We start from the raw sequence: 12,082 nt of genomic DNA, 5'->3' as shown, positions 1-12,082 counted from the left end.
ATTGGTTGTTTCTTCCTTGAATCCCATGGTGTGAATTTTGTACACACAGAAACACTTCATAACTCAGCCCCTATTTCCTCATTCCATGTTGGAATTTGGCACACTTGTCCCTTGCTTCCTTACTCCATGACAATTCTGTTTCCATGAGAATTCTGTTTCCAGTATTCCTCCTTAAGAGGGTGCTTTTCTCCACAAATCGTATGCCAACAAATTGGATGAACAAGGAAGCAATGACAAACTCCTAGAATCATACATCTTGCCAAAACTGAATCAGACTAGAAAGCCCGAACAGATCAATAATGAGAAAAGAGATTGAATCCGTAATCAAAAATTTCCCAACAAAGATGGGACCAGATGGTTTTACTGGTGAATTCCACCAAACAGATCAAGAATTCATACGAGTCCTCCTCAAAGTCTTCCAAAAAGTAATCACTCCTCTAACTGCTCATATTTGAGGTTAGAGAAATCAGGAACCTAGATTAAATAGAAGATAGACAGACAGATAGATAGATAGATAACAGACAGACAGTCATGAAGTAAAGATACAGAGTTTAAAATCAGTCAGAACTGCCTTGCAATTCCATCCTTGCCACCTAGCTATGTGGGTGTATTGCTGACTCTCATATTATAAATAAATAAATAAATAAATAAATAAAAGAAAGCCAGTCACCAGTGGCTCACAGCTGTAATCCTAGCTATTTGGAAGGCAGAGATCGTGAGGATCATGGCTCAATGCCAGCCTGGGCAAATGGTTCATGAGATCCCATCTCCAAAATAACCACAGCAAAATGGACTGGAGGTGTGGCTCATGAGGTAAGGTGCTGCTTTGCAAGCACAATGCCCTGAGTTTAAACCCCAGTCCCACCAAAAATAATAATAATGAAAGAAAAGAAAAATGATTGTAAAGTACATAATGATTAACGCATAAAGCCTTAATTAAATCATAACTCTCTTCCCTCTTTGTATATTAACTTTCTGATGTACCTAAATTTTCAAATCATGAAAAGCAGCAACATTCCTTGCAGGAAACAGCTAATAGTTCTTATTTCCATAAATATTGGTCATTCACTTATTCATTTACTCAGCAAACACTATTGACCAATAGGCATTGTGCTGGACACAGGGGGTACAAGAATGAAGAAAACATATGATTCTTGCCCTCCAAAGTCTGACCTGGAATTTGACCAGTTTTCTTATTTTTTCTCCAAGCCTTAAACTCTTCACTGTTTTGTGTTAAAGAATAACTGTGTCGCACATTGAGAGTCTGAATGAGAATGAGAAGGATGTCGTGGGAATGGTCCTTAGGTGCCTGAAGGGCTCCATATGCTGGGACAGGTCTTCTGTAGTCTGTGTTGCTACAAAGTGGATAGGTTCCAGGTTGAAATAAAAGGAACTTTTCTAAATTGAGCTTCTCCGAAGTGGAAAAAAGTTGCTTAAAGTAGAGAACACTGTGTCCTGTGTCACTGCAAGGAAAGAGTCCTGCCTGGCTGAGGTTGAATGCTAAGCTTTTTACCAAAACTTAGGTTTCCTGAGTTTGATATCAGTTAGAAAAAAATGAGAACAGGGTTTGGGAGAAGAGGAAATGAAGGTTTATAAATTTGCTAGCAAATTAAGGTATGCAGTGGACTTACCATCCTAAAGACTGCAGACCCTGGCCCAAGGAGAAGGATGAGTTTTAAAGGGAGAGCCCCAAACTCTCCCTTTAAATTTCCAGGACTTCTTATTTCCTATTGGTGTGAATGTCTTTGTTGGTACCAACTTTTGAGGTTGAGTCTTGTTGACACTGATCACCCATCTCCGGCTTATCTCCCATTGGTGTCAATGTCCATCTATCTGTTGGCGCCAAGTTCTGAGTTTGAGTCTGCTAACAAAAGGTTTCCTCCAAAGGTAGGGAGCATGATGACTCAGTAGGTCAGGGCTCAGTAGGTGACTGTAAAATTGTTAATTTAGGTGTCTGTCCCTGTTACATTTCCACCACCATTAATTTTTCCTTCCATTTCTATGGAAAAGGGTTGTCATGTTCCTCTGCTGCTTCTTGCTAAGGTTGGGAGATGTTAGGGGAATTTTCCAATGAAAGGCAGTAAGGAGTCAGGGCTTTTAGCAAAAGCAGCTTTCAAGTACCTGTTAAAAGCTTTTGAATTCCCATACTGGGAGGAAGATTGGTCAGTTAGATACTTTCTATTTTGAAGAGTCTGGGATCCATCAGTGAATACCACATTACCAGGACTCTGCATTGGGCTTCTATTCCCAAAGGTGGCCCACATGTGAAACTAGTGGTCACTCCAAGTGGTATGAGAAGGGGATATAAAAAGACTATGTACCCAAAACAATCTCCTCACCATTTTCCCCAATGCCAGAATTTCTCAAGTTTGTCATTCTTTGTCTTTGAGATATGAGGGTCCTTGTTAAAATGTAATTGGTTCAAGAAAATGCTTAAAAACCAATGAGGTTATTTCAAAGAACACTTAGAGCTTGAAGAGGCTCCCACTAACCAAATAACCCAGGATAACCCAGAAAGAAACATAAAGATGATAATAGAGTCTGCCATCTGAAATTAAAAAAAAAAAAATCTGAGTCTAGAGACACTAAGAAAAGGGGATAGGTCAGGCAATAAATATAGAGGAATGGTAAATCGCAGATCACCATTTTGCAGGTGGGGCTCGTCAGTGCATGCTAAAATCAATGTGTGCACTGTGTTGGTGACAGTGTAGTCACATGGTCTGCAAATAACTAAGACAGGCTAGAGAGATGAGACGACATGGAAATTAAAAATAACAAAAATATTTAAGAGGCCAGATTCAGAAGTTTAAAAAGGACAATGTTAAGAAGACAATAGGTTCTTGGTGGGTCTGTTTCTCCAAAACCTGGTTTGGGTTCAATTAATTTGCTAGAGCAGCTCACAGAACTCAGTAAAAGACTTCACTTACATGTTCTATCAGGGTATTATGAAGGATCCCAATAATCAGGTGAAGAGATACACAAGGCAGTGTATGTGGGAGGGCTCAGAGCTCCCGTGCTCTCTGGTGTGCCGCCCTCCAGGAACCTCCTCCTATTTGGCTCTCCGGAAGCTCTGTAAACTGTCCTTTGGGGGTTTTACAGAAACTGCTTTACATGGGTATGACTGGCTACATTCAGGGCCATTAGTGATCAACTTAACTTTCATCCCTTTTCCCCTCCCTGGAGGCTAGGGATTGGGGTTCCAATCCTCTAATCACGCCTTGGTCTCTCTGATAATCCGCTCCAATCCTAAACCACCAGTCATGCCATCAGCATACAAAAAGGACTTTTATCACTCCAGAGATTCCCAGGGTTTTAGGAGCTGTGTGACAAGAAGGAGGGTCAGAGATCAAATATACATTTCTTATTATATCACAATATCACAGGGAGAAAATACATTTTTGTTACTCAGCAGCTGTAAATCTGGAATTTTTCAGCATGGAATTTATTGGATTATTTTAGTTACTCAGCCAGACCTTAGGAAAGGGATACAAATGAGATATGCTGGGGATGGTAGAGGCTGGAAAAGTGACAAGTGTGGTTACCTAGAGCACACAGTAGGGCACACAGTGCAACTGGGCATCCAGAGAATGACGGAACTAAACAGCAAATGGAGGTGGAAACCAAGTAGTGGGCTACAAGATTATTCCCTGTGCTAGTCACCACCCAGTCTCTAGCCAGCCCTGACCACTCCTCTCAATGTGGGAGGCACTTGTCACATTTTGCTCCCTCCACTGAGCACAGAGGTTTGGCGTCAGCAGTCGTCATGTGAATCTCAGCCCTGCAGAGTGAATTTAGACAAGTTTTTCCATCTGGTTGAGCCTGAGGTTAATCCTTGATAGAATCAAAATGGATTGTGTAAGGCTTTAATGAAATAATAAATGTACAGCAGTTGGCACGGGGCCTAGAATCCACTGGAGGAGGATTGAGTTTCCTAGTTTCCATGCAAAATCACTGGAAGTTGAGATCCACACGTGAAAAGCATTTCACGGTATCTCAGAACAAGATGCCTCAAGGTAGAAGTTTTAACAAGGATTTATTTTGGTATAACAGGATGAAGTAGGGAGAAATTTAAAGAGAGGAAATTTAAAGAGAGAGAAAAAAGCACCACCTGCCAGAAGTGCAGGGAAAGAGACAAGTTCAAAACTGGAGGCCCTTGTGGGTTCTATATGGTCTGAACTGAGGAAATACACATGATCAAGTCAAAGTTTAGCAAACCGTAATCATAGGCAATGGCTCTGGGTGGCCAAGATGGGAGCAGCTTATTATTTTGAAACATGGAGATGGGATCTTGTCTCTCCAAAACACAGGGACAGTAGGTGAGTTTTAGAACTTTCCTTTGCAGATGTGCCTTTCATTCTTTTTGTCTCTGTCTCTTCATGCAGCTTCTTAACATAAGGCAGATGCAGATAGCCTCTCTGTGTCTTCCTAGTCTTATAACTTAACACCTAAACATTTTTACTTCCTGATTCCAATGTCTGAGTCTGGCCCTTTTAATATTTATTAAAAATAGGCCAGAGGCATGGCTCAAGTAGTAGAGTGCTTGTCTAGCAAGGGCAAGGCCCTGAGTTCAAACCCCAACACTCCCAAAAGGCAAAATGAAAGAAACAAGCAAATATATGTTCCCTATCTCCTCATCTATCTATCCTGCCTCAGTACCTACTTAGTAATGTACAGCATCAACGACACATACTGTCTCAGTCATGGCACTACTACTAATCCACACACTCAGCAGAAATCTGTTTGATGCCTCTTTGCCTTAACCACACCAGCTGGTCCCCATGTTCTGCCCTTGTATGTTCCAAATCAGGCCATTCCTTACTAATCTGTCTCTTTTCTGCAGTAGCCACCTGACTGCTCCTCTGACTTCTTCTCTTACTCCCATGACCCCCAGTATGTTCTCCATGGCAGAAGTCCCCAGCTTACTGGGAAACACACCTTCCTGCCCTCCTATAGCTTCCCCTCTCCCTTGACTCCCTGACATCATGACTTGGCTGCTGCCCAGCTCTCTAACCTCATGTCCCAACTCTCCCCGGTACTCCCTGCATTCCAGCACACTGGCTGCCATTCCAACCCTCGAACGCACACCCATGCTCATTCTCACCACACAGGCTTTGATTTGTTATTCCCTCTGCCTAAAATGCCCTTCATCTTCCACAGGGTTGCTTCCTCTTCCTCTTTCTTATCCTTTAGGTCTCACTTCAATTGTCATTTCCTCTGTTCCCTGACCATCTAAAGTTGTGAAGTTTCCCTAATGACCAATCACTATTACCCTTGTTTATTATCATTAAAGCACTTATCATTAGCTAAAATTTTCTCATTTGTTTATCAATTCCTTGTATGTCTCCCCTATAAAATGTAAGCCAGCCCAAGCAAATAGTTGGCGACACCCTATCTTGAAAAAACCCTGCACAAAAAAGGGCTGGTGGAGTGGCTCAAGGGTAGGCCCTGAGTTCAAGCCCCAGTACTGCAAAAATAAAACAAAATGTAAGGTAGACACAGGGAAAGTTGGGTCTTGTCCACAATTATAGTATCAACACCAGAACCTTGAGCCATTCCTGGCATGTAACAGGCACTTAGTGAATGCTTATGAAATAAATTAATGAATTAAATAAGCCGACTTAAGGATAAGTTCATATGTGTACCTAACATCTAGCACTTCATCCTGCAGGTCAGGGTGTGTCGCTGTACATTCCCCAGTCCACGATCAATGCAACCGTTGAAGAAGACATCCTGCTCTCTGTTGACTACACTTGCCACGGGGTGCCCACCATTGAATGGAAGTACACGTCCAACTGGGGTGTGCAGAAGATTGTGGAGTGGAAACCAGGGACTCCAGCCAACATCTCTCAAAGCCACAAGGACAGAGTCTGCACCTTCGACAATGGCTCCATCCAACTCTTCCGTGTGGGCATGAGGGACTCTGGCTACTATGTCATCACTGTGACAGAAAGCTTGGGGAGCAGTCAGTTTGGCACCATCGTGCTGCACGTGTCTGGTAAGACATCCCAGGGGCTCTTCTGAACTGCAAGTGTGGGTGGCCAGCTTCATAATGTTAAATGACATTGTCTTCCTCTCCCCTTCCCCTCCCCTAGAAATCCTCTATGAAGACCTCCACTTTGTTGCTGTCTTCCTTGCTTTGCTTGGTGCTGTGGCTGCAGTGTTAATCAGCCTCATGTGGGTTTGTAACAGGTGTGCATATAAATTCCAGAGGAAGAGGAGACATAAACTCAAAGGTAATGCTCTGGATAATCAATTCATGGTTTTTTTTTTCTTTTTCTTTTTTGTGGTACTGGGGTTTGAACTCAAGGCTACACCTTGCCCTTTTTTGGTGATGGGTTTTTTTGAAATAGGTCTCATGAACTATTTGCCCAGGCTGACTCCAAACCACAACCCACTGATCTCAACCTCTTGAGGGGCTAAGATAATAGGCGTGAGCCACCAGTGCCCAGCATCATTCATTTGAGGCCAGAGGTAGCATGTGCTGTCTTATTCACACTAAGAAACCACTGTGTGGCTGATTTTCAGCTCATTGACTTGCCTTTTGCTTTGCAGAAAGCACAACCGAGGAGATTGAACTGCAAGATGTAGAATGCTAGCCAAGGCTGGGCCCAAATACATTGCTACCTCAAGAGGAAAACATTTTCCAACAAAAGGAACAAACCTAGCCAGTGCACCCTACACCCTCTTGTGTCCTACCATGCAAACCATCCCTGATGGAACAGCAGGAAGGTTAAAAAACATTGACCACCTTCAGTTGAAGACTGTGGATTGGACAAAGTCAGTTCTAGGATTTGCACCAACTTCATGGAGAAGAATGACTGAGGCTTTGAACCAGGAGCTCTGCTTGACTACAACTTCAGGGCCATGGTGACCTGGAGCCAATGCCACAGTGTGTGTACTGGCTGCTGTGCACAATGCTTGCTCTTGTCCTGGAGAGCCTGTTGGAGGAGTCCCTGTCTTGGGGACCAGAGTGTGTCCAGATTGACTAATGTGCAGCCAGCATTGGAAAATGATTTCTGTGCAAACTCTGTGCACACTTCTGTACCCTGTAACCCCTTATCTTATATCCCGTAAACACTGCTGCAGAACTAATGTGAAAAAACCTGAGGCTTGTGCACAATCTGCTGCCTCAGCAGAGGTACGAAGCTTCAGAGCTGCTACTGTGCTGTGCTGTAGCGAGTTGCAAGGATGCAGCCCTATGCAGCTTTATGGAATGTGCTCCCGAGGGACCAGCTTCAGATACAAGGAATAAGGAGAAATTCATCTTCCTTGTTCTCCCTCATTTCAAAATTAACTGGATTTCCCCAATGACACAAACTTAGGCCAGTGTGAGGGGAACACAGCTCATCTTTACCATGGGCAGCACCCCCCATCCCCAGTCAGCTAGGTTAAGGCCACCTGTGTGAAAGTTGGGCCTGTATAATTGGTGATACAACTGGAAAACTTGTGGGGGCTTTGTTTGTGTCTGTCCTTCTCAGTCACCAGCACTTCATGTGTCTGGTCAGGCCCTTGCTCTCTCCTAACCTGGGATGAGAAACATGTGGCCTTCAGCTACTTCACAGGGAATCAAGAGAAGCCCACAGACGCCTAGAGCGCTCTGAGCAATTTAAGAAAAGCATGAGAATTTTTCAAGGATCTGGAAATCTATACTGGAATGTGCTACACTGTCTATTTAAAATTAAAGTGTCCTAGAGTACTGGAGCTCCAGCTGTCTGGGGATTTGGATCACAGCTGGCCTTTGCTCTTATCCTCTCAGGTTGTTAGTGACAACGTTTACCTGAAAGTTTCTTCATGCCATCTTCTATCAGGCAAGCCCTATAAGCAAGCATAAATTTATTTTACACTCAATTTTCCCTCTCCAATATTAATAGCTATGGGTGGAAACTGAAGTCGTGCATGCAAAGGTGAAGAAGAGCTAGGTATTCCTTTTCTTCCCTTTCCTTTCACGTCCTTAATGTCCGTATCTTTTCTACTTCCCGTGTGGCAGGTAAGGAGTTATCTGGAGAAGTCATTCGGTGACATTTTCCTAAATAATGAATCCAGAGCTATAAGAAGGAATGTTTTGACAGGTTCAGAAGGAACTGACAGTGCTGTAGAGAAGGGCTCCAAAGGACTGCATTTAACTCAGATGGCAAGACAGCAACTGTGCTGCACAACTGACAGGTCACTCCAGCACCTGGCACACAGAAGGCAGCTAAGGCCGCCTCCTGGACACACATGGAGATACACACATTTGTGTTCCTTCCCCAGGCAGCAGTCAGGGGAACCAGGCCCCGTGCCAAGACTGTTCTGCACAGACAATGGAGAAGTGACATGAGGAGTGCTTGAGAAAAGAGGCGATGGAGGACGAGCTGATGCGTAGTCTTCTTTGTAACAGAAGGCCTGCCAGCAGGATGGCGCTGATGCTGCTGGAGCCCCTCAGCTTGTCAGGGGTCAGGGGTGGTAATGGAAAAGAACGGTCAGTGGAGGCCTCCATGGGCAAACTCAGATGTAAATTACATATCCCGAAGAAACTAATAAAAGGTGATTTTCTATGCTTACTATTTATTTGAAAAGGAAATTTATTTGGGCACTTTTAAAGCTTCCCCATTTAAAAATTCCAGAGTGTGAGTTTTTGACTGTTGTTAAAGAGAAGAAAATATTAAATAATGGAGATTGTCCAGTATAATGTTATGTTTAAACTGCGAAAAAATGTTTTAAAAAATGAATGAAAATAAAGCCTTGGTCCTTCTGTCCGTTGTGCCAGCCATTGCCTGCCAAGAACGCAAAGGCTCGGGGTGATGTTTCCAGTTAGTGTTGAATGCACACCAAACTCTCAACCACAGCACTGGGTGAGGCACATATCTTAAATGACAATGGAACTAATCACATTGGTTCTAACAGTAAGTACTTTTTAGCAATTAAGAAAAACACCACCTTATTAGCACCAATGTTCCCTCTCTTTACTGTAGCCAAAAGACCAATTAGTATTTCCATTGTGTCCTTTCTTCTTCTTAAAAGGGCTTAAACTACTGATGATCGGTCTGCCTTACTCAGTGTTGCATATGTTGCCCTATAGAACGCACACGCTTTGTCAACAGTATCTTCTCAATACAACCTAAGAACCCAAAAGGGTATTGTTCTTTCTCATTTCATGCTCTACTGGTTGGCAGAAGAGCTGAAACAGAGAACCCATGTGCTCCACAATCCACATAAGACAACAAATACTTGAGATACTTGAGACTTACTCTGATCTGAAGCACTGCCACAAGAGGGCAGTGAGAGGTCTGTTATCGGGTATTGCCCAGTGCAAGAATGCAGACAGTCTGGGGAGGATACCACTCAGCATGGCTGGTTAAGTGTAACCATGAGGAGAGAAGAGGTGTCGAGTGCCATGACCAGCCAAGGACTCAAAAGTGATGGGGCAAATCCCCAGGGGTATGACACTGAGCACAGTCTCCTCGACAAGCTGGGGGACACGGAGGAAACTCTTGCCTCTTGCAATCATTACCTTTCACATATCCAGTATAGGTCAGGGAAGCGTTAGACACTTCAAGTTTATTGAAAGCAGAGTGAATCTCAGTAGTTGTTAGCACGACTATCCACAAATCAACTCCCCCTTACAGGTGGTGTGAGCTACCAATGTTTGTGCCTTTCTGTACATCTGAACCCTCTAGCCCAGATGTCAGCATCTCCCATCCTTAAGGAGAGCATGGTTGCAGAGATCACTTTTTCCAGTCTTTTAAAAACCAGGTGGGTATGTTTGATTTAGTTTAAATACAAATCCTTCTCAAAAGGCTAAATGATACATAATAAAAGTTCTCCCCTTCTTCCATTCTACTTCCCAGAGGGAACAATAGTCAAATTTGGTGTGAACCCTTATGCATATGCAAGTCTACATTCTACAACATATTCAACCATTTTTGCTTGTAGTTAAATTGCATTCTGTTGTACATATGTACCCTACAACTTGCCTGATCTTCCTTAATGTGGCTTGGGCGTTACTCATATCTGTACCTATTCCTAAATTTCACTTTTTTTTGCCTGCACAATGCAATCCATAGCATGGATATAATTGTTTGCTGAAAACCTTTTTTTTAAAATACAAATGAAAAATCTTGGACAAACTTTATTATATCATGCTGCATTCACCCAACACTGTTTCCTCGTTACTGAATGCACTCAACTCTTACCTCTTTCAGGGAATTCAGAGTCAATGTTTTGTATGAATGGGTTTTATGTAAAAGCTTATGGGAGACTAATATTTGGGGATGAGAGAAAGGGAATAGCCTTGCATTAACAATAGCCAATGTAAAAAAAGTCAAAAGTTTTAGCTTTAGAAAACCTGTGGTTTTGGTTAATTCCCTTTGTTGTAAAAAACTAGTGATTATTCAGGCAGTTCTATGTGTAGAAATACGTGTCCTTGGGTACCTCAAATTTTGCCTACCTTTAGTAGGACTTTTTCCTACTAAACAAAGTGAACTTATTAAATAATTCAGTTTCCTATTCTTATTCATGGACAATACCTAAGTGCCAATTAGAATTTCTAACCAAATGGGATAATCAGGGATTCCATTTGATTTAACAGTGCCACAGCAAAGCAATCTGGTGAAGCTGGAGAGGGTTAATGTATAATTTCCAGTAGGCTTTTTCAGATACTAGACACATCATAGATCTCCATTACTGTTTCTTTGGGTCCCACAAGGCTCAGATTGAGCACACTTAAAGTTACAAGAAAAGTCATGAATACATTTTGGCAGTAGTATCTGCCATTGACCTCTCCTTGGCATACTCATTAAGTTATCAGTCTGTACGTCACCTTTCTACCTCAGATGTCCTCATCTGTCAAATTTCAAGTCAAATAAGGTCTATCTTCCCACAAAAAAAAAGGTTTCTATAAAGCAAGATTCATTCACAACCAGTAAAAGGGAAATGAAAACAGTGAAACATGGAAGTGTTCCTGGTTCTTAGATAAGGGAGCCAGAAAACTCATACAGTATCTAGCTGTGCTTTTAGAAAAGTAATAAATGCGCACCTGAATGTGGGGCTCCTCTGGTATCGTCTACTTGCTTTTCATTTATGCAGGACATTTAGAGCTCTCTTTTAATTCTTCATTTTTTACAGACCACTTGATAATCCTTACACCATGATCTCTTATGAATCTGTGCTTTCTGTGGTATTTCATAGGATACATTTCTAGATGTGAACATGTGGTTGGAGATAGTGAACAATGTCAGCTATGGCTATTGACTTCAGAGAACTTGCACCATGGTACTGTGTCACAGGGTTTCTCAGCCTGAGAAATAGTTACCATCCTAAAATGAGATCAAAGAGACTTTATTTTACTCCCAAGTATGTCAAGCATCAACAAAAAGCAAGACTGGGGAAATGAGACTGAACATATTAAAGACAAAGGTAGGGAGTCTCAGGAGAGGTAAAACACAGAGCATGGTTTTAAAAATTACCTGGAAAACCCCCAAATCTTCTTCCACATCCAAAATATTTAAAGTAGGATTATAGGACATGTGAAATGCTCTCTCCAGGTTATAAATCTGGTTTCTAAAACTTCTAAATGCTTTTGTGTTGGGCAAGGGGGAGACTGGGGTTTGAATTCAGGGCTTTGAGCTTGCAAAGCAGGAGTTCTACCACTTGAGCCATATCTCCAATCCATTTTGCTGTGGTTATTTTGGAGATGGAGGTCTTAAACAGTATTTGTTCAGGCTGGCCTCAAACTGTGAGCCTCCTGATCTTAGCCTGCAGCTGGCTGCAGGAGAGAATGGCTCAGAGCAAAGGACAAGTAGAAAATGGAGACAGAAATGCCAAGGTTTTTTCCTGTTTTTAGTTAATTTGTGGGACTAAGTAAGGAGTCTGTGCTTTTCAGCAAAAGGGCTTTAAGCACCTCTTACAGCTTGACTCTTAGAATTACAGCTGCTTACTGCTTTATATTTGCATGGCACCTTTAGAATTTAACATCCATTACCAACCTTATTGATAGCTGTGAGGTTAGCAAAGGGGTTTCTTTATCCCTACTTCTTTGTAAGAAAACAAGTTCAAAGGTTAACATTGCCAGGCTCATACAGATAGCGAATAGCAGAGCCAATAT

At 42.4% G+C, this 12,082-nt stretch overlaps 1 protein-coding gene across 1 annotated transcript in view; it reads left to right on the top strand.

The window, feature by feature from the left end:
- LOC109677648 (V-set and transmembrane domain-containing protein 5) overlaps positions 1-9,844 on the top strand; it is a 28,365-nt gene extending 18,521 nt beyond the window's left edge. The window contains exons 2-4 of the mRNA XM_020153519.2: positions 5,669-5,995; positions 6,093-6,233; positions 6,553-9,844. Coding sequence (XP_020009108.1) covers positions 5,669-5,995; positions 6,093-6,233; positions 6,553-6,596 — 512 coding nt within the window. The 3' untranslated portion in view covers positions 6,597-9,844. The remainder of the gene's footprint in view (positions 1-5,668; positions 5,996-6,092; positions 6,234-6,552) is intronic.
- Positions 9,845-12,082: the final 2,238 nt, after the last annotated feature.

The sequence above is a fragment of the Castor canadensis genome, chromosome 1 (genome assembly GCF_047511655.1).
Source record: "Castor canadensis chromosome 1, mCasCan1.hap1v2, whole genome shotgun sequence".
In the NCBI taxonomy this organism is placed as follows: Eukaryota; Metazoa; Chordata; class Mammalia; order Rodentia; family Castoridae; genus Castor; species Castor canadensis.
This window is presented reverse-complemented; position numbering and strand designations above follow the sequence as displayed.